The 23,533-nt window shown below is 39.0% G+C and overlaps 1 protein-coding gene across 3 annotated transcripts in view; it reads left to right on the top strand.

The window, feature by feature from the left end:
* Positions 1-3,165: 3,165 nt before the first annotated feature.
* usp53a (ubiquitin specific peptidase 53a) overlaps positions 3,166-23,533 on the top strand; it is a 32,863-nt gene continuing 12,495 nt past the window's right edge. Inside the window, exons 1-11 of one of the 3 annotated variants that reach the window (XM_071477606.1) lie at positions 3,166-3,730; positions 11,997-12,684; positions 13,477-13,569; positions 13,756-13,890; positions 15,191-15,301; positions 16,386-16,468; positions 16,679-16,763; positions 17,018-17,164; positions 18,775-18,924; positions 21,410-21,554; positions 22,803-22,949. In XM_071477606.1, the coding sequence (XP_071333707.1) occupies positions 12,541-12,684; positions 13,477-13,569; positions 13,756-13,890; positions 15,191-15,301; positions 16,386-16,468; positions 16,679-16,763; positions 17,018-17,164; positions 18,775-18,924; positions 21,410-21,554; positions 22,803-22,949 (1,240 nt within the window). In that variant the 5' untranslated portion in view covers positions 3,166-3,730; positions 11,997-12,540. Of the gene's footprint in view, positions 3,731-3,774; positions 4,319-11,996; positions 12,685-13,476; positions 13,570-13,755; positions 13,891-15,190; positions 15,302-16,385; positions 16,469-16,678; positions 16,764-17,017; positions 17,165-18,774; positions 18,925-21,409; positions 21,555-22,802; positions 22,950-23,533 lie in introns of those variants that run through there. The other 2 variants (XM_071477604.1, XM_071477605.1) reach the window with 2 other exon arrangements.

Below are 23,533 nucleotides of genomic sequence, written 5' to 3'. Positions count from 1 at the left end.
ACAAAAGGGCGTTTTCATTGAAAAGGGACGAACTCTGATTGACAGTCTCACAGTTTGAACTCACGCACAACATGTATTCTGAGCAAATATCCCATATTTGTTTGTGTTTACATGCATGGTCAGGACAACTTGTGTCCTCATGTGCCTTCACTACTTCATTAGAACAAGCTGCTCCATTTGAATTATTTGCATTTCCCATGATACCACACACATCCAAGTTTGCGTACGCGCACCCTAACATGCACACAAACTAGGGCATTTATTATTACCCAGGCTGACACAGGAGCATATTAAGTCTATATTTTAATTAGACACTTCAGTTTTGCAGTTGCTATTACTACAGCAGATGAAACCAGCAGTAGTTGTAGCTTTAATCATTCAAATTCATATTTACTTAAAATATATTCCCACTATCAGAAAAATGCTTCAGGAATGACTTGTGAATAATCAGATTCATTTCTTTGAAATTTCAACCTTTTGTTGTTTCATATTAAATTTGTCTTGGTCTACAAGGGACCACACTGAAAGTGCACTTTAGTTGTATGCTTTTGGAATTGTTGCCCCACTTTTCCTTTGTGTCTCAGTGCCATAGAGTACAGTAAATATGGATTGAAAAGCCAGACCACATTACTAAAAATATTCCACCTCAAATGGCACAGCACATTTGGGTTGGAATGGAATTTAGTTGCCCAGTGACCCAATCAAAATCATCACTGAATCTATCTATCAGACACAAACAACAAACAACAAACGAACAAAAAGCACTGGCAACCTGGTGGCTGTGTAGTGAGAGAAAAGTAAAATAAATCATATCTGATGTGCCACATTAGCAGTAAACCTTTCTAAAAACTAGCTCCTAAAAACTGATATGTACTAATGTTATTGCTGTTGGTGAAACTGCAAAAAGGCAAAGAGAGAACACAGGTTTGTCATTTGAGCTGTGTTTATCCACTGTGTTCAGCAGATCTCTTGCTGTTCATTGGGGTTTTCTCAAGGTGAGAAGTCAGGGCAATGGCCCCAGCTCTCAGAGGGACATTTACTATGTGCACTGTCTCCTTGCAGAGCTGGCAAAGTCTCACTAATTATTCTGAATTTAAAATGTCCTTCACAACAGAATCAAACTTGTGTACAATCAGTGGTTTGCCGGGCTGTTAGATTAAAGGGCAAGAATACTTTAACCTCACATTCAGCAGGATATCAAAGAGAATCAAAATTAAATATTTCATACTTTTGCAAAGTTGCAAAAACAAGTAAAGTAGAGAACATTTATGACAAGTACACATATCAAGGGATAAAAATGAATGCACCATGTCCAAAAACCAATGAGCCATTATTCTGCAGCAGCCATTCAAAGTGCATGCCAGCCAGGCAGAGATGTGTCAGTGCAATGATACAGTCATTTTTAGACTTTTGGCTCAGAGTCGGGCAGCAATGCTGACAGGGCACAAATTGTCATATCCAACGGCTGAAGTGCAAACTGTCCACCAAGGTCAAAAGAGAAAACTTTACATTTGGGCAACTTGTTGAAGACTTGATCTGTTTGAGCTGTCTGATCCATAATTTATAGGGAGTTATAAGATATTCACTGTGTGCTCTTCAAGGCAAGGAGGCCTACAGCCAGTGTGGGAATGTCCACCATAAAAATGTGGAACTTGTCTATGTGAGCTCAGAGCACCACACCAATAACAAAATACTTATTTTGTTAATCCTGTCTAAAAGGTTGCAGAAAACAGAAAGGTTAAGAAAAAATGTATTAACTCTCCAGAATGCCTACAGGTTTGTTGTTTTTTTTTTATTTCCTACAGTTTGAGTGTGGTCAGTTTGAAGTTAAAAGGTGAGGTAAATATTGTAGATCAAGATCCTGAAAGCTGATATCACTCAAAATTATTACCTATTACACATTACAACACCCAGACTTTTTTATATTTTAAGAGGAAGCATTATACGTCCCTTGAGGAAATGTGTGTGGAGGGAAATGGCATTGTCTCTTCAAGGGCTCTTTCAAGTACTTCCTGGGGAAAGGCTGGGCCACGTTGATACATTGTGACCCCTCACCGCACACTTGATCACTGCACACAGTTTCCTCAGCCTTAATGAGTGACTGTGCTGATTATTTTGAAAGCAGAGCACTTTTTCTTAAACACAAAGCTTGTTGGATGCGTGGCCTGGTTGGAATCTACACCGAATTTAAAGGTTTCATAGAAGCTCTACCAAACTGGATGACCCCCTGCAGTGTTTAGTCTAAATTAGGCAGACATTGCAAATTAATTCATTCGTTTTTGAATTTGAGGATTACAAACAGAAAGCTAAGAAAGTGGACTGACCTTTGTAAATTAGTGGAAGCGCTAATTTCAAATATTACACAGATGCCTCACCTGTAGCAATGAAACAAAAACATCCATACATGCATTGACCATATTGAAGTTGTGTTTATTTCTCATTTATGATCAGGCTAACCCAGAGTCATTGCGCAAATTAAAATGTTATTAGCTAGAGATGTTTTTGTAAATAAACTAATGGATCATCAAAAATATAGTTTATGGCCCTAGAATTATATAGCCTATATAATATGCCCTCTTGTGGAGGCAATACAACCTACTTATTTTAATTAATGTAATTATTCCAAATAAACATGTGGTCAGCTTGGGACATGAAACATGATAGGTCTATAACACTTACTAGTTTCCTGCTTCTAAATAAGGGGAGAAAAGCTTTAATTGTAGCCTTCACCCCTTTCATTTGCTTTCTTTATATAACAGGATAAGGCAGATGGTGTTTGGGTAACAAGAGCCTTACATCACTTTCCCCTGCTCTCAGTTGTTCATAATCATCATAGTCTTAAAACTGCCACTACATTGTTGGGGTATTACCACAAAGGTCAATGTTTAACACCTCTGAAAGCATGCTTAATCATTTCCCACCACATTACTGCTCAGATATGCTGTTGCTCCCGTTTGCTTCGTGCCATTTCATTTTTTGCAACCCTGATTGCAGAAAAACTAAATTTAAAAACCAACATCTAAATGCATTTTAAGCGATTCTCTGGCTTCTAGAAAGACGGGTTACTTTTGAACACATTTTGAAGTATGTGTGTGGTGCAGTTTTGCAGCAGGGGAACTGTAAACTGACACTGTGCACTGTAGTGCGCTGCAAACTGCAAACCCCTGCACCATAAAGCAACATTAACGAGCCTGCCAGCAGAGTTGGCGCTCTGCAAATATTGTGTGTGTCCGTCCGTGTGTGTGTGTGTGTGCGCTGTGGCTGTGGCAGCGGTGTACAGTAGCATGGCAGACTGCAGTAAATACAGTGTTGAAGAGGCGGGGTTTGACATCTCAGCTCTGAAAACATCTCTAATCCAGTATTTCAGGTGCCGAAGTCGACCGAGCGACCATTGCTCACTACCGCCGCACATCAGCGGACTGCAGCAGAGCCGCACACGCCTCTGAGGACCGGGATATGTTGGCAAGTGGACGGAGACCGCTGCTGCTTTCGAAGTGGGATTTGTGAGAGAAAAGAAACCCCACAAAAGCCAAAGAGGGTGAAGTTTCAACGGCGTTAAGATACCACTTTGTTTTTCTGGTTGGTGATGTAGTTTCCAGCGTCTTTCCCTTCAAGTACATTTCAACCAGCGACTCGGTTCCTCCGCCGAAACTCCACCAAAATTACTCCAACTCTTGTTCTGTCCACACTGGAGGATTTCACCACACTTTGGGTTGTTATTCTCTCGTAGGTGAGTAGCTTTTTACACAAGGGGCTCCTTAAACTTCCCTACTGTGTGTTTGTGTACGAGCCGTACGTGGGGCGGAAATGTAGTTTTACCTGGAGCACAGGTAAGTGGGAAACCAGGTAGGCCTAGCGTTAGCTGCCTGTTGTCGGTCGTGTAGCTTTAGTTGGCAGGCTTGTTAAGTTTCAAAATGTGTTGTGGAAATGTTTAAAACACCAGGAGAGTTGTTTTGTCATTTTGACAGTTTATTTTGTCCAGCTTTATGTTGGTATTTCCCGTTGAAAGTCGTCCATTGCCGCGTTGTTGTTGACAGCTAGCTAGTTTATCACGAAATATTAAAATATGTAGCTAGCTTAACCAAAATGAGGCTTAAGTGTCTACTCCTCACGTATTTAGCTTTTATTTTCACACAATATCTTCTTAGTCTGTGAGAGTTTATATTTACTGGCCCTTAAATATGCCTTTCAGGTACTTTTATTATGTGAAAATAACAGCTTTCCTCTGTCTCTTTAAGTGTTGTGTCACCTCAGGATAAACAACCACAGTCCAAGCTAACTGCCAAGTTTCCTGTTATGTTTTGCTGTGGACAGAGAGGTTTGTTACTAAGTAATTTTTGCACACCCCTTTTTTTTTTATATATATACATTTGAACCAAGCATTCTGAATTTAATAGGGGCTCATTCAAAACTCATTGGCAGACCCTCATGCAATGCACCCAGTGAACTGGTTTCTCTCACTTTAATTCACCCCAGTGATAAGACCAGTGTAGAGCAGCAGACCTCAGTCACACAAGCACAGTGGTGATGAAGCAGTGAGATCATCAGCCCTATAAACATCATGCACACTCATCCTTTACGTTCATGACTGTGGAACATTTCCTCAAGGACCAAGACGGTGATGTAGATACGGAGGCATGCTGAAGAACCAGTTATGACAGTACGCCTTCTTTCACCTCACTGTTTGCAAGCGTGTGGAGAAGAGCACTTGGAATAAGTGTTGTTTGCTTTTTGTGCCATGTCTCGATCTGCTTTTGATCAAGTGTTTTGACCTGATTCAGGAGTTTGCAACTTTAAACTTTGCTTTGAGTTGAATGAAAAAGTCAAAAAAATGAAAAAGGAAACAGGGGTTGTGGTCAACATCATCATACATGATATTTATTGGCAAGCTCCTGTCAAGTGGGAGGACATTAAGGAAGCAATCTTGAGAGCGGAGAGGAGGATGTTATATTTCAGTCAGATTCTATTCAGTATGGGATCCTGGAACATGTGCTTTTGTTCTCCCTCTTCCTCTGTTGGACGCACTAAGGAATAATGGGTGACTCAGTGTGGTGTAGGTGACCTGTTCAGTTTCACAGAGTTGAATGCGGTGACCGTGTGCTGGAAAGCGGCAAGCCTTTGAGCAGGAAGCCCACACAGGAAATGACCGGTGCATTGATGCCTGAAGGCTTAAACCATGTCTGCCGTCCGTAGGGAATTTTATAGTCAAGTTTCGCTGTTATTTAAGGACTTAAGCGTGCAGGGTTATGTTTTGTTGCTTCATTTCTGACATGCAGGGGCTACATATTGTAGGGCTCTTGTATATTTCCAGACTTTTGTGTGTTTGGAAAATCGGTGCACTAAATAACAGAAAATTAAAACATGGTGTCGGCAGTGGAGAGGAAATGTTTGTCCTGATGTCAGACACTTTGTTCATCACTTAATTTAAAAAGAAAAAAATGCATAAAAAGGGGAATTACATGTCTGAGTGGGAGACTGTCAGCTGTGAGACATAAAAAATGTGACTTCATGCCTACATTTAACAAATGAGTCAGACTTCTAAGAAGTTTGCATGACTGCACCAGAAATGGAGCATTTTTATACCCAAGGCGAACACATGAAAAGAAAAAAAAATGAGTGAATGTGAATGTTTTCTATTCACTGGTAGGTAACTTGGATCTTAAGTAAAATTCAGACAGATGCACCTTTAACAGACGTAGTGCAGCCTTTGAAACGACGATTTCTAACAACAAACACAATGCAGTCTGTTCGCTTCTTCAGAATGTTTTATTTCATTTATTCATGAGGATACTTTTTGCATTTTCCTAAACTATAGCGTATCACACAGGCAACTTTCAGCCAATTGATCATAAATCATCAGATGAAGTAAAGTAAAGCTCATAGAATTTGTTTTACATAAAAGTTGGTATTCCTAACATTAGTGTTTGTTTGTTACTCTAGCAACAGTCCACTTTAATTTTAAATACTGTTTAATTATGTTGCAAGGCAGCAGTTCAGATTCACGTTTCTTACATAGAAACTCTGCAGGCTATTCAAGGGAGTAGGAGTTAAAGAGGTGGAAACTGATTTTTCAATATCAACAGAACCAAAGATTTTTTCCTCTCAAGATAAATTTGTTTTTTGAAAACTTTCTTGTTTTAGGTAAGGTGATGTGTAATTCACGGGGGAAAGAAATTAGCACATATTAAAACTAGAAAATAACCAAAATCATGCGCAAGGCTTTGCTGCTGAGTTGCTGTTGAATCTAAACCCAAGTAAGGAAAGCCATCTATCAACAGTGACTCAGATTTGTGGAGTAGCAGGAGGGAACACTCTCACCTATCGTGCAGGTGGATAATGCACCAGCTTGACTGAAGATATATTGATCTGCATTGAGAAAAAGGTGGATTGCACCTCGACTTGACTCACAGAATCTCAGAAGTTATAGAGAGGTGGGAAATTGTGTTGTGCTGTGGGCCACATTGTGTTTTATCATGGAGAAGGTGGATCAAAATTTATTTAAAGGTTGTGTATGACCCATGAACAACACTTTGATGGGTTTTTGGAAGTGAACCTGTAAGCCTAATTGTTCCAACAAAGGCCTCTTTATATTCATCTAATGCTCCTTCTCTCTTTGTGCTGTTCCCACAGTGTATTCCTGTTTTCACATCTTGTAGATGTTGAAGTAGTGTGACTCAATTTCCCACGGATTGATTCATCAGCTGCTCCTGGCATTACCGTATAAAGGAGATCAATTGAATCATTCTTAATGAGGCTATCCATCAACAGATCACTAATAGATAAATTATAGAATCAGACTCCCCATGCCTTCACACCAAGCATGTCCACATCTTACTGACTCTCTTAAGCTTGTCAAAGGTGCTGATGCACAACACACTCTTTGGCTGATTGCTCTGAGGTGCTAGCCTTAGCATTTTCCCGATGACAGGGAGAAAAAAAAAGTCAATCTTGGTCTTTGCTTGACAAGTCTGAGAAAGCCTTTGTTTACAAAGGAAAGCTGGACTTCCTGTACTGGTGCTCCTGAGAGAAAAAGTGAAATTACTTCTTTTGTTTGGCTTCCAGTCACATCTATACTACAGACTTCCATAATGTAGTGAGATTGATGTAGGTTTTGTTTTATACATGCAGTTAATAACCATAGAATAGGAAACAACAATGTAACAGTTATGTCGCCTCTTTTTTTCTTTAAATTGTAAATTTAAACTAGTTTCATAAAGTTGCACAGGTAGAAGTAGGCTGACAATGACATGAAAAGATTTTAGCATCATCCAGGGTTATTAAGTTGTTGTATGAAGTTGGTAATTACAGTTATTAAGTCATTAGGTTACGAATATTTCTTTATTTATTTAGATCCCCATTAGCCATTATCAATATAGCAACTACTCTGATAGTTAAGGTATTATGAACTAATAATTATAAAAGTAAGTTTTGATGTCCTTTGTTGTTAAATTGTAAAGACAGACCCAGTGTCTGTTTAATGAAGCAGAATTAGCTAGATTTAGGAAATTAACCCTGAAAGTTTGGTCTAACAGAGGTAGCTTGAATTAAGTTCCACTTCCTCACAAATCTGTTGTTGGAAAAAAAAAATACATAGTCTTAATATTAAATAACAAGTACTAAAGAGATTTAGTTTGACTGACATCTTAGTATTGGCAGACTGGCATCTTGACAAACCTGTATAAAGACTCAAAATATATCCAACAATTGCAGTACAGCACATGTCCCACTCTGGTTATGAAACAGGGTTTATTACACACTGTAGGTAGTTAGTAGTCACTCATTAAACATTTGAACATTAATTTCATATTCATATTCATTATTCATGTTATTGCTGTTGGTTCTGTGCAGCTTGTTGTACTACAGCTCTGTCCCTGCAGCCTCAGAGAACATGAGGTGACTTTGTGAAAAGAAAATAGTTTTTATTGCATTAATGATAAGAGATCATAAAAATGCAAAGTATTCCCACTGAGCCCTGATGATTTGAAGTACTTAGCTATTTAATTTTTTAAAAGGATGCATACTTATACATTGAAAATTGGTTCCTGATAATTTATTCATACAAAATGTTGGTCACATACAGCAGAAATAATATTACTGCTAATAGTTAAATGATTCAAATAGATTATTTATGATAGTTACATTAGTGTTCCACTTAAGGACATTTAACATGTAAAACGGCAACCACAAAGTAAAGCATATATAATATTTTTACACACTTTGTGTACTATTCCTTTTGGTATTTAAAATTTGCCCCTTTTCTGCTTTGTCTAGTGGTGCTTTTTTTGAGTTCTTGGATTATGTATCTTTCACCTCTCTGAATATTACTTTCTTCTGCAGTCTTGATCTGATTTCCACACAGTGATATCTGGTTTCATCTTATCTCATATCAAAAACCCTGCTCTTGATCTGTCAGTGTTGCATGTGATTGAACCCGACTTCTTTAATGTGCATGAAAACATAGCTGAATTGAAAAAAACTCATGGTCAACTGAGCCATTTGCTATCCAAGATCACCAGTGTTAGCTTTATTAAACCCAGTTAACTTAAACAGAACTTGAGTAAATTAATTGCTTTGTGAGACCTGCGTTGAACAAAGAGCTATCATTTTGGTTAGGTGTTGATATTAAGAGGGTTTTATGGAAAAAAAAAAAAAAAAAAGTAACAGCTTTGATATTGACAATCTTCTAAAGATTAACCTGAAAAAAGTAAAATCAGCCAGAAGAAAATGTTGTAATTCACCACTCAGGCTTGAAACGGAAGGGTGTCAACAACCGTCTTGGCTTACATGAGGCAATGACATAAGCTTGGCTTCGGGACAATATTGTGACCAGTCAGTTGAGTAATTTTCTCCGCCCAGGTTTATAAACAAAGAAGCAGATATTTCATATGGCTGCATTTAGTTGAAAATGATTATGAGGGATCTGTTTTCAACTTTTCAGTTTAAGTCTTTTTTATTAAAACATCAGTAGATGAAACACAGTAAAAAGGTTCATGTTGGACAATGTGCATAATTCTTTCCAACTCATCAGTCTTTCATCTGTAACGGTGCTCAAAGGTGAGGTACAATATGTGCCACTTTAACCTCTCTGGATTGTAACTCAGCAAGTATGTGTCTAAAAATGTGCTCAGTGTCCTGCAGTGCAAACACTACATGATGAAGCTGAAGTAGTTGCTGAGCTCTCTTCAGCAATGGCCTCATCGTCACAAAAAAATGAAATGACAGTGAAAGTACTTTTATTGTGAAATAGTGGCAAACATGTTTAAAGGAAACCTGTTTTTTCCCTGTGTGGAGAAATGATTCTTTTTGTCCTTTAAGCAACACAGCATAATCTTTTAAAATTATGTCCCTGAATTGTGGTCAGCAAGTGCCAATTTCACTCAGAGTAAAAGATAGTTTAGCATAAGTGAGGTTGACAGTTTTTTGAAGTGGACCACCATAATGCAATAAAATACAGGGGACCAGGATTTAAAAAAAAACATTTTTAAATATTTACTTGCGCTGTTGTAGGCATAGTCACATTGCAAAACATGTGTTGGCGTCATTCTACATGCCATCAAACTGACGCTGACTAATGTGGACGTGAGGATGTGTGGTATTGTTTGTGTCCTGCTGAGATTCTACCCAGACATGCTGGGTGTTATTGTGTTATCTTTAAAAATAGTTATTATGGATCAGTGTTAAATTTGACCTGGGGGGCCACAGTGATTGACACCCTGCAAAATTAAGAATAAAAGAAAAATAATAATGTTATTAGAATTGGAAGGAGGGATTAAAGAAATGTACACAGGCATCTGACTTGTAATTAGTTTCTCATATCAAAGAAATGTGAGGACACATCCCATTTCATTGCATGCTAACAAACTGGATGTTCGTATGTGCTTGGAGACAATTTACAATGAAACATGTCAGGGCGTGTCAATGTCATTGGTCAGGGTGGGCTGTATAGGTGGAGTATAGACTTTTCCACTTGCCCCTCCACCCCTGAAACTAATCCGAAAACAACAGCTCTTGAGCAACTCTGAGTTTAAGTGACTGCCTTGGAATGTTATTGTTATGGAGGCCACTGGCAAAGCACAGGAGCAGAGACATTAGCATATGAAGTAAAATCATGTGAAGATGACTAAATAGTCAACTTCACCAGGTTGCACCATTAAGCTGCTGGAAAGGTACACTGTTGCAACATCATTGTCCACTGAGGATTCCTGAAATACCAGGATGGCAATGTGGTCCAACTGGTTTTGGCTGAAACTTTGTGTGGTTCTGGAGACTTACAAGAGGGAATTTTCATTGTTTGTAAGAAGTAGGGCACTATTATTTTGTCCTCTCTCTGAATAACAAAATGTTTGAGGTTATTTTTTAGGTGTGAGGGACTAAAGGAGGATGAATCATCATGTATCACACAAGGAACTATTGCTCAGTGTTGCTTCTTTGTACTTTTTTTGGTGCTTGAGGTACATCTGCTTTGCCACAACTTCAGTTTTCCATAAAGCCACACAACAAGCTGTCATCATTTAAAATGACATCAAAGAATATCCTCTAAAAATCACAATAAACATATCAAAACTTACAGGCTGTGACTATAGGTACCTCTAGGGGCATCACTAACGTAATAACCTAGACACAGCTTCCACTGCCTCACTCAGCACAATCATCCATCAAACCTCTCCCAAGTAGTCTGTGTTCAGCGCTGCTTTCATAGGTACACAGTGCACATTCACTGCACATGTTGTTGGTGTAAGTTGCTGTGTTGTTTAAGCTGTGTGGACTCAAAGTTTCATAAATTAAACTGCATCTTTGTTATCGTGTCCTCTACTGCTCATCTCTTGTCCAAAAAATAGGTCAGGCTGGTACTCTTTTGTAGTTGCATTTATTAAAGAATGACAATGCCAGGCAAACTGACAAAATGGGACACAAGAGAAACTTGAAGCAGTATTTTTATATGGAAATTTTAAATTCTCATGCCAAGAATTACTGACCATTTTCTGTTTGGAATTTAAACCCCAATTAAAATCCACTTAAAATCATCTCAACACATGAAAACACTGCAGTTTAGATGTAACATTATAAAAAAAATAAAAAATAAAAAATACATTTCTGGTTACAATTTTAGAAATTTGCCATTTTTGTTTGATTCTTATTATTGTCAAACTGATGCATTTTTATTTTCTAACTGCTAATGAGCCAAAATAAACAAATTTAAAGAAACTGTGGTGACTTGTGACAGCAATTTGTTATTGTGTGTGATGTATTAAAAATTAAATTATAAATTAGAAAATGTAAATAACCAATAATAAAAATAATCAGGAATTGTAACACTGTAGGTAGAATAATCATTACTGGCATACACTGTGGTCTGCAGTTATCAGTACTGAGAGCTGTGCAAGACTGCTGTCAGTAGGGATAGTAGATCTTTACAGTGAGTATTGTTGGTGGTTTATTTCTCCTGAGCACCAGTGATTGTAACTGAATGAAGTCAAGCTGCACTTAATAGGTTTTCACTGTCAGTTGAGTGTTACTGCTGTGTTGTATTTTTCTACTCTTTGGAGCTCCATAATATTCAACACATTCATAGAAATTCTGCTCTAATTCAGCATGATCTTTTTTTTTTATAATTTTAAAGTGTCTATTGGCTTTTATTGTCTTTTTAGGAAATCAGAATAAATTTATCTGAATGTTAATGTGCAACCTAGTTAGGGCTGCCTTTAGTTTGACACGCCTTCAGTGCAAAGGCTGTTTGTTAAAGTTAATGTATAAGCTTTGTTGACATGTCTTTTAAAAAGTCCAGTTTGGTCTGTAACATAGTAATAGAAAGGGAGCTGCTGCTCAGATTTTCATTATATTTCTGTTATTATAAAATCACTTAATCATTCTCGTACAAAAATGTTGTTCAGTGAAAAGAGCAATTACAGCAACTAAAAACAGCAGTAACTGATATTAAGGTCTGTCATGCCATCTAAAATCTCATTTAATCTCATTTCTCTCTTTCTCTAACACAGCCCAGCTGTGTTTGCTGTCCAGCCTGGATAAAACTTTACTATGGATGAACCTCTTAAAGGGACAATTGACTGCAGCTGAATATCTTCAGTAGCATCAGGACCATGTGGCAACATTTGTCCACCTTTCCTGAAGCTGTTAAGAAGCTTTGTGCCAAACCATCAAGACTACAGGATGAGTGAGATGTGTTCCCCCGTGGTCAAAACGGATCTCATCAGAAGCATCAGACAGCCGATCATCAGAGGCTTTCCAAAACGAAGACTTGGATTGTAATTTTTTTGTGCTGACTTTGAACTTTTTTTTTTTTTTTTTTTTTTTTTTTGGAAAAACTTTTAAATTGCAGATAAAGTAAAAGAGCCTTCTATATGAGCTGCAGAAATGCACTAGAAGCCCATGTGTAGCAAGACAGCTGGTGCAGCTTGTGGAATAACGTAGCCCCAGACTGTTGGGGACTCACTCCTTCAGGGGCCAAGGGATCTGATCCCAGCCCCAACCTGCCCTGTCGTCTGACCATCCCACCTGTCTGAAGGCAGACCCCGCTATCCAATGGCATGGGTCAAGTTCTTCAGGAAGCCAGGGGGCAATCTGGGGAAATCGTACCAGCCGGGGAGCATGCTGTCTCTGGCCCCCACCAAAGGACTGCTGAATGAGCCAGGCCAGAACAGCTGCTTCCTAAACAGTGCCGTGCAGGTAGGTCTGTCCTGTGGTTGTCTTGCAGTTAGTGTTCAAATTGAATCAAATCTTTGACAAAACCTCTGCACAAAAGTAATAATTATTGTATAAAATATTATATTGAATAGTATTACATTCTCAGGTGGTTCTAACTTCTTTCACTGCTTGTGTGACTTTATTCATTTACTTGTTACTCCCCTCCTTCAGGAGCTGTACATGTTCCACCCTCTAAAACATGACCATCATTTATTTAGAATTTTCAAAGCTTAGTCAGTGTCTAAATTTGTCAGAGCTTCCCAGAAATTTACGCATATACATGAAGGTCGCTTTTGACTAGTGGGTTACTGGTCGGTGAATTAGTTCTCTTCTGCAGTCAGCCACACAGTGAGGTCACTCTTGGAGACTGTGACTCACAGGGTTAGACAAACGATGAGCGGGTGGAGGATTATCGTTACCTTTGGCTTTGTTTGTGAGGGAGTTGTTCCTCTAGCCCACTCCTCATCCTCATGACCTTCCTTTGATATCCAAATGCCATTGTAACAAAAGATCCAAGGATGTTAGTTATGTTATGTTCTTACATAAAGAAATATCTCACATTGTAAGATAAAAAAAAACAACTGTGTACTTAATCTTAACATTATTTTTAAAGGGTTTAAAAAGATGGACCTTGAAGCTTCTTTGTCTATTTGATATTGATGCATAAGCCTTTTTTTGCTTTATTCTTTGAGTCTGTAAGAAATGCTCAAAGGTAAAAGAAAGGTAAGGGTTAAGCTTTTAGTGTAAAAACCTCCTCCTCTGTCCCTTGTGTAGGTACTATGGCAGCTGGATATCTTCAGACGCAGCTTGAGGCAGCTACCTGGACACTTCTGTTTAGGAGAATCTTGCATCTTTTGTGCATTAAAGGTAGGTATAGTCAGTACAGCTAACATTGAGAAGTAACTGTGCAGTTCCTGTTTGTTTTATGATTGTGGTGACTTGCTGGGTCACACATTCAGACTGTGTATTGAGTGGCGAGGGTGACACAAATGCTTTTAATAAACAAAATGTCCCATACTCCGTGTGCAAACAAGTTCTTGTTCTCTTCTTCAGGGCATTTTCTCCCAGTTCCAGCACAGTCGGGAGCGAGCCCTGCCCTCTGACAACCTGCGTCACGCCTTGGCAGAGACCTTTAAGGACGAGCAGCGCTTCCAGCTGGGCTTCATGGATGATGCCGCAGAGTGCTTTGTAAGTTCCTGTGGCAACCCAGCTTTCCTGAGGGAGACTAGCGTATGGAGAGGGATGTGTGTATGTTTGTGTGTTACCCTGCCACACAGTTCAAGTAATGCACTGTAACAAACTGTTTGGCGAGGTCACTGAAAGAGCTTCTGTCCCTCCCTTCCCCTCCCATCAACCCCTGCCACATTGCCGCTAAATATTATCATGACAGGTTATATAAGCACCAGAGTTGTGTTTGAACCTCTCCGTTTTGTGCTACCACATTATGTCACATTATTTCTGTGCTTTTTAAAAGTCGATTTCATGCATCCTTCATCATTTTTACATATCAGTTTCAGTGTTTGTGCTCATTTTGGCACAGTAAAGCATTGTTCAACTTTAACTGCATTATAATTTTCAAGGTTTTTTGTTCCAGTTTTAATTTGACTCCAACCAACAAATGTAAAACAGATCCTGCAGCATTTTTTATCCTTCATTTTTCAACCATGTTTTCATTTGCCTTAATTGATTTATTTTTTTTCTCACAATGTTGATAACTTCTGCCTAATGACAGTATACACAGACAGCAAAGATGTACTCTGATTTTATCCCAAACTCATTGTTTATCTACTTAGGAAGTCCAATTATGCAGAAATGGATAAACACATGAGAGAATCTAATGTCTCTGGAACAAAAGTGGAAAGGACTGTAATATGTGTGAACACTACACAATAATAAATTACCCACAACCCTACGACACGATGAAGTTACATGCATAGAAAGCAACTTTTGTGCTTTGTTTCTTCCTTTGTCTGCAAGGTCCCCTCATGCAAAAACTCAACAGTAACCTTTTACTTCTAAGATCGAAGCTTACGTGCCAAAGTTGCTATCTTTTATAGACGATCTTAATTCTTAATCCCACACAGATCTTTGCCCTTGAGCATTCACCATGTAATGCTCTGGCAGCAACATGCTGGTGTAGAATTTATGTGGGGAGTTAGCCAGTGTCAGATTAACAGGCTGTGAAGTTGTGCCTGTAACCTTTGCAGGCCTACGCCACAGCCTTAATATTTTATAAACTCACAAGCACTCCATAGAAACAGGAGGGAGCTAAAATGGAGTATAACTCGTTCTTTAAATATGTTTCCTCTGATGTCAGGTTTACAACCTGACTTAAATTGCGGTGTCCCATTGTACTACAGTTTTGCTCTTAGTTCTGTTGGAGTAAGAATAAAATGAATAGCCTGTGGTACTTGCAAAGAAGTTGCTTTATGGCAACAGAGTCAGAAATATTTGTCCCATACTTGATGGATCTCCTGTTCTGTCATAGGAGAACATACTGGAGAGGATCCACCTGCACATTGTGCCTGAGGAGACAGATGCCTGCACTTCAAAGTCTTGCATCACGCATCAGAAGTTTGCTATGTCAATTTATGAGCAGGTCAGTAAAGGCTTAGACTGCATGACTCATCAAGCATGAATTATATTATTTTACTTAAGATGTTATTGTTTTTTCTGATGCACCTATCTGTGAAAAAGGTGGTGTTAAAATGGGTTAATCCAGGCTTCTATATCTATCTATCTATCTATCTATCTATCTATCTATCTATCTATCTATCTATCTATCTATCTATCTATCTATCTATCTATCTATCTATCTATCTATCTATCTATCTATCTATCTATCTATCTAATATAAAGGCATTAATTATGACTTCCTTTTATACTGTAGATATTTTAGTTCATACAGTGTTTGTTTTTGCACAGCCTCTACAGTAATGGGATAGCTGAACACACACTGGCTAGTGTTAGGATTAAGCCACACACACACACACACACACACACAGGTACATGAATCACTGTCTGAGACAGTTGAAATCCAATCCGTCATGTTTTGATACTGGGTCGCCCCAGTGGAATAAGGAGGGTGTTTCTGGTCAGACTCTAGAGTGCTGCAGCAGCAGTACCAGATAAATCACAGATGGTGTACACATAAATTCCAGCGCAACACAGACACCACCCTGCCTGATGGCTGTGATGTCCATCACTAACTCTGTCTGTGTCCCAAACCAGTTCTATCTCTGAATCAAACAGATAATACGCCTTTGAACTAAATCCCTTAGGGGCACAGTCAGTGGATTTTGTTCCACCTCGACTTCAGGGCACCCAAATCCAGCAAATATTATCTAGGCCTAAATGAGGATTGCCTGTGTCAGAGGGAGATTGATAACTTGTGAAATTAAATTGGATGCCCAATAATGTCAATCATTTGAGTTGGTGACTTAACAAGATGCTGTAGAACCCATAGTTTATAAGGCAAAGGAAGAAGCAAGCCTAAACAAATAAAGGAGAGTTTATTTAGGAGGGTGAAAATTTCTGATCTCCTTCTTTTTGAAAATGACCTGCTGGCTTGACTGTTAGTTTTTGGCAATGGCTATGCATGCTGAAATCACACCGGTTTATCTTTTTTTGTTATTTTCTTGTGTTTGTCACCCTCTTGGTCTCCATCTCTCTCCCCTGTGCAGTCTGTGTGCCATAGCTGTGGGGCAACTTCCGACCCACTGCCGTTTACTGAGCTGGTGCATTATGTCTCTACCACCGCACTCTGGTAAGGCACAGCCAATATGAAACTTTCTTTGCTTTCCCTTTGTCATCTGTCCTGCTCCCCTCTGTTTTTGCTTTTCACATGTCTTTCTACATATATGTCACAAAGGTGTAATTTAACTTGTTGTTATATAACTTGATATTTCACACATCACAATTTTATTTTCCACATACCTTAATCTCTGTCTCTCACTCTGCACCTCTTCTTTCTCAGTCAACAGACGCTTCAGCGCAGAGACGAGTCTTTCGGGGATCTGTTACAAGCAGCAAGTACGATAGGGGACCTTCGTAACTGTCCAGTAAGTTTTCAAAGTGCACCAGTTCGCTGCAAAAGCCTTTCATTTGGAATATGGCTACCATTTTATCCTTTTAAATGTTTGTCATATTTGATGAGCAACTTTAGTGTAGTCTTTAGGGACTCCCCTGAAACTAAGGCATTTTATTTTTGATATTCATTGTTACTGACTAGTTTTGTAGTCTAAATGCTACGTGGGTGAAGTTGCCTTCGGGTATTACCACAGTCTTTTTCTATGTCTTTGTTTTTCTTTTCCAGAGCAACTGTGGCCAGAGGATAAATATCAGACGGGTCCTCATGAACTCCCCAGAGATCGTCACCATAGGCTTCGTCTGGGACTCTGACCAGTCTGACCTCACTGAGGATGTTATCCGCTCGCTAGGACCTCATCTCAGTCTCTCTGCAGTGAGTATAATTTCATTTATGTGCACTTTTCATTTTATAGTTGAGTTTATTTTTTCACTTTTTTACTCCCTTTATATTTTGTGACCTGTAGTGAGTGGAATTCCAGTATGAACATTTTTGAGGGTGATGGATTGTCTTTACAAAAAGAAAACGTCAAGAATCTTTTTCTTTATTTTTATTCATGTGGTCAGAATAAAGATTAAGGTTGTTGAAAAAAAAATCAATACAAAGTTGCATACAGTCAGAACATTTCATTGAACTTTTCAGATGAAGTAATGAATTATTTAACACAATTTCACATAACTCTCTTCAGGCATGGTTCAATTTTCAGTATCTTCTTCTTGGAATGAATCCATTCACAGCTGCCATTTAGTTATTTGCTGTCAATTTATTTTGGTGCAATTGAACATATGTGGGAAATAAAGTGGGGATTTATTTCTCTGTAAGTCGGAGCTGTTGCATAAGCAGTCAACGCCCAATACCCAGTTGGCCCACGCCACTGATCAAAAAGCCCCTGCTGGCCTTGGTCAGCTAGACAAAAAGCCCCTCCCCTCATGTCTGTGTTTTCCTGAGCGTGTGTGTGCATGCCTGTCTGAGATACATGTGGGCTGAACAGACGTCACTGAGACAGGGGGTAAAAAACTATGTTTATGACTGCTTTTGTACTGTTTATTTTCACACGTTCTTGGTCGCAAGTGTGCAGAAATGTGGGCATGTGTGCTCCTTTTCTGTCCATAAAATCTCATCTCTCCATACATGTATGTGGTTAGGTTGTCTGCAGTGTTCACAGTGGCAATGACTATTCCTCAGTAGCCTGCTCACATCGGTCCACTTTGTTTGGTGGCTGAGCTTCACAAGCAAAAAAAATCAATCAGTGTAGTTCAGATTAGGGCATGCTCATCCATTCCACACATTACATAACTTCTTTATTGAAACATCCAAACCGTTTATTTGACAGCTCCCTCTTGTGCATTTCCAAAGCATACCATCAGAGGAATTTGTCTGACACCCCCCCAACCCCCACCCCACCCCGCGTTTCCCACTACTGTGCGACAAAGGCCTTGATTCATTAGAGAGTGTTTCATGTGACTTTATTGGGTGTTAAAGGGAGCCGTCCACCCCCATCATTTGCTTTGAAATCTATTGTTTGAGAGAGTCAAAGGGAGAGACAGAGAACTGGTTGTGCAGGAGGGAGAAACAAGTGACCGCTTCAACTGCTCTCTTCACGCTCTCCATGTCTGCTGGACCCTTTCTCTTTATTTTTTTGGCTGATATTTATGAATTATACCATATTGAATTATAAAACACCAGTATATATTAGTATTTAGCCCATCAGTAAGAAACTGTGGTCCATTGTAGTATTAGTCTAGATAGCAAGTGTTGCTGCGGCAGTGCTGATTTAAACCAGCCCTTATTCATACTGATTGTCAGTTCATTCCCTCAGACCTTAATCTGTTAACAGATGGAGTAACTGATTCCCCTAGCTATCAACATCACTCACATGCCTGCCCACTCACTGTAGCGGTGATGCCGATAAGTAACTGGCGTATATATTTGTGTGTGTGTGTGTGTGTGTGTGTGTGTGTGTGTGTGTGTGTGTGAATGCACAGCTCTTCTACGGGGTAACAGATGAACATGCCAAAAAGGGAGAGCTGCTGCTCGTGGGGATGATCTGCTATTCCAGCCGCCACTACTGTGCCTTCGCCTTCCACACCAAGTCCTCCAAATGGGTCTTCTTTGATGATGCAACAGTGAAAGAGGTGAGACAATGTACACATGTATGGAAATCACTTGTTGGATAAATCAGTTTATAAACAGAAAATAGAATACATAAATTTACATTATTATAGCCATCAATTAATTGTTTAAGCCTTTTATCAAAGAAAAATGCAAAACCAGCTTCTTTAAATATGGGGATTTGCTGCTTTTCTTTGTTTTATATAATAGCACATTGAATATGTTTGGATGTTGGACTGTGGGTCAGACAATAGAGTCAATCTGAAGATGTCACCTGGGAAATTGCGATGGACTTGACATGACATTTTATAGATTTTAAAAATAATCACTTAATTGTAAGAAAAATTGATAATGCCTAGACAGCAACACAATTATTATAATATCATAGAACTATTCCAACACACACCTAAAAAGTGTCGTTTTAATGTTTTTATACATGAGTCTAAGGATCCAGTGAATTAAAGGAGAGTATGCCATTAGTCTTAATCTGATTTGTTATGTTGCACCTTTTAATAAAAATGTGCTATTATTTTTACTATAATAAAACATACAAGCAGCAGTAAAGAGTTGTGATGTTCAGTCTCTTGTCTCCATCACCAAGTCTCTTTATCGCCCAATAAGGGCCACAACGATTGCCCCTCATGAGCCTCTGGGTTGATCAGCCTTTATGGCAGTAAACAGCCACCTAACCCCCCCTAATCCCACTCTGATTTCTGCTGCAATTCCCCAATTCTGCCATTACAAAGTACTGCAGTAGTTGCATGTCGCTTAACAAGTAAAGATCTTTTTAAAGGCTAATTCTGATTTCCAAGGTATAAGTTTGTTTGTGCTGTCTGTATGTGAGAAAGACATTTTATTTCTGTGTCTGTGTTTTGCAGGCACATGGGTTTGTGCGTGTGTGTACACTATATAGTTTGTGAATCCTTTCATTCATTCTTCCACTTTTCTTAACACTTGATTCATTTCTGTGGTGTGCACATGTGAGCATACCTTTTGTCTCACAGTCTGATAATTTTCTCGGAGACTGTGGTGCAGCGGCTGGCTGGCTCTGTGTCAATCCATCAGCAGCTTGTGCTGTGTGTGCAACCCCTCACCCCCAACTGAGATGGAGGAGCCACAGGACTCAGCGCCTGCCAAGTCTGTACCTGGATCGAAACTTGCCAGCATTTCTGTGACTCCCCAAGTCCCAGTTGCTAAATGACTACAGTAGTGTAACCCAATCACTGCTTTTCCAGCACATAAAAATTCTGTAATAACAATGACAAAATACAGTTGCAAATAGTAACAAGTAATTGTGCCTAGACCGTGGCCATTGAGAATTCTTGATTGAGTGGCCGGCAGGTGTTTATTTTTTTCTTTTAACTCGCGCGGCAACTGTACACCTCAGATATTATCGATGTTTATTAATACATTAGTGTTAAATGACAATGACAACATCAGCAAGGCCTCATTAGTTTAATTAAGTAGCTATAAGTTTGTGTCATAGCTATACATTTAGTCTGCATCAATAAACTATTCAGGTGCAGAGATTATTACGTCCTCTTGTGCCCTGAGCACAGCTGTTCATTTTTAGCCTCAAGTTCACACCTCACAGTAAATGCCAGGAGAAGGAGGATGCTAAGAACGGATTTTTTTTTTTTTTAGTGATTTACATAAAGAAAACATTTAGCATACAATGGACAATGGAGGCTGTGCTTTTCTGTCAACTAGAATCCATTTGCTGTTTTCTATTTTTTTGTTCTCCTCTACAGCACCCCTCTTTTCCTTCGTTTTGCTTTGCTTTGCTGTTCTTCTTTACCTCATCTGTCTATCTCTCCTCCTCCTACCCTCTCCTTCCCCCTCTTCCCCGTCATTTACTTAATTAGGGAGCACACAAGCATCTGTTAGCCAGCAGCCTGCCTTTGTGGTGCCTTTGTGGCGAGACACGCACCTTACACAACTTCGCTCATGTGAATGTTTGATTTGACCTCAGTAATATTCACTCATAAATTAGACAATGCATGATAAAGGTTTTGTTTCAAAGTTGCTAGTGAATTTTATAAAAGCTTTCAGATAATTTCCTGTGTGATTAAGATTGACTCAGGATGTGACCCTCTGGTGATGTCAGCAGACTTTGGTATTAGTGGAAATTGTTCAGTTCGCAATAAGTTAAATGCTTTATATCAGTTACACAACAAAACTTTTTCTGATACCTTTTTGTAAAATGAAAACGGATGGAGTTACAAAAATGTTCCTGTTGTGTGTACAGTCCGTCTGCTTTCCAAAATGGAATTGGATTGTGGTAGCTTGATTTGCACAATGCACACATCCACGATCTGCTGAAACATATGAGAACCCATTAGGAAAATCCAACATTTTAAACTCCTCTTTAATATCTCTGAATTAACTGATCTGAAAGAAAACATGTCGATGCCAGATTATTTTCACACAGAACAATTCTGTGAATCTTTTTTGTCATTTATCTTTTACGTGTGCATTGATCAGCTGTTTTTGTCTTTTTGTCTGTAGATTGGCTCCAGGTGGAAAGATGTGGTCACCAAATGTATCAAAGGTCATTTCCAGCCTCTCCTCCTCTTTTACTCCAACCCTGATGGGAGTGCTATCACCGCGGCCGATGCCTCAAGACAAAACAGCAGCCAGTCCCAAGTGCAAGGTATGATGTGTCCCATTAGGGTTATTTCAGAACATCTATTTGTTCCCATTAGTGTTAATGAGGACCCTAATAAGAAGCAGCTTAGAGGTCATCATGATGGCATTCAGAAATCCTCAATATCAACTACGCCACTGTAGAAGTTCTGTTGGCAAAACAGTGATACTACATACCTATACTGTAGTGAGGTAAGATGGAGTGTCCTTTTTTGTGAATGACAACATCAAATTCCTTTGAGATGCATTTATCTTGTCAATTAGTTCGGTTGATCTTAATGTATTCATCTTTGCATCCACAAACCATAATCCCATCCCAAGTGAGCTGTTTGATGATAATGCCTTATCTTAAAACACCCATTAATATGGAGCTGAGGTGTGCAGCTGTAGTTGGAAGAATGGTGCAGGATGTGAAGGGAATAAAAGAAAAACTGCACTACAAGCTGGTTGATTGCAACATCAAAGTTTAGCCAAAAGTTTCTGGTGTTTAAACTCAGAGTGGCTTACGTTGTAATACAAATTTAGAGTCTGAAGATTGAGTTGAATGTTTGGGTGGTGTGTTTATATGATTTGTTTTTTCCTGGCTGGAGTTAAATGTTTGACTAAGAATACATGTAATCTTAATGTGTAGATGGAAATATGAATAGATACATATTGTTTTAGTTTAAAGTAAAATTCTTGCAATGCTATCAATAACATTTGCCCTCATTTACAAGTCATTTTAAATAGAAGTCAAATTCAGAGAAACATCAGCAAACAAAAAACACAACTCTTAACAGGATGTGTACAACATCCATACAGTAACATGTGTCCTACATAATATTAGTTGCCTTTGCAGGCAGTAATGAAAATTTGTTGATGACAACAGCTGAACATCTCTGCTGGTTGGATTATACATCCCTGGATTTGTTTGGTTGGGGAGGTTTTTATCCCCTTTAAAGATCCTCCTCCAACTCTCCATGCTGGCCATGCCCCAGGTCCAAGCTGTGGCAGCTGCTCACTGCCCATCAGAGCTGACAGGGCGCCGGACCAAACTGGATGATCCTCCAAAAACCAAGAAGAACATTGTGTAGATTTTGTAATTTAAATTCTGTTTCTTAGTTTCAGGTGCAGTCTGTGTATTTGTTGATATCTCATTCATGTTTTATCAATGAACTTAATAATAAGTTCTGCTCTTTCTTTGTTAAAAAAAACCAAAATCCTGCATTACTGGATGTAGCTTGAAACTTTAAAATCTTTGTTTCCTTCTTTGCAGACTTTGAGTCCTCAGTGTCAGCCCCCAAGAAACTGGACCTCACCAGGGAGAATCTGAACGCTCTGTTGAGCCAAGGCTCTTTCAAACAGAAGACACCTTCAACCTTCAGCAGGGGCAGCGCTCAGACCAGCGGAGGACGGGGCCCAGGTAAGGGAGAAAATATGGAAGCAAGAACTGGGAGAGAGATTCATAATGATGTGGCATTTCCATTTTAGCATGTCATTTAATCAAATGATGGGGCCTGGAAAAAATCTCTGACTTGTGCTAAAAATATTTTTGCTTGTTTCCACTACAGATTAAAGAGTTTGTTTGCTTTGTTTTGTATTTTTTTTTAAAGAAATTATTCTTAAATTATGTTTTTAATGTTGTTCCAACAGTCAGTCTAACAAAAACCATGGTTTAAACACACAGTATGTACTTGTTGAAATAGAGTGTCTTTCAGAGGATGAGAAAACATTCAAACAGATTGTGTGGTGGTTGTCGTTTTCAGCCTTGAAATACAGCTTGATTTATAAATATGTTTTGTCCACAGAGAGTGGTGACAGGCACAGATCTGGCATAGCAACCAGAGGAAGAGATAATTAAATGTCATCACTTTAAAACTAAATCTGGCTATATTCGTAATACAGAGGGGATTAGAGACCCTTGTTGAGGAGAGAGGTCACCAAGAGCTGCCAATTCTCAACATACTTAAGCATGAGCAGGAGAAGAGTGTAAATTGAGAAGAAGTT

This window comes from Trachinotus anak, unplaced genomic scaffold, assembly GCF_046630095.1.
Source record: "Trachinotus anak isolate AG129_WGS33_773 ecotype Australia unplaced genomic scaffold, CSIRO_AGI_Tana_v1 ptg000005l, whole genome shotgun sequence".
Classification (NCBI taxonomy): domain Eukaryota; kingdom Metazoa; phylum Chordata; class Actinopteri; order Carangiformes; family Carangidae; genus Trachinotus; species Trachinotus anak.
The sequence above is the reverse complement of the archived record's forward strand: the minus strand, read 5'-3'. Positions and strand labels throughout refer to the sequence as shown.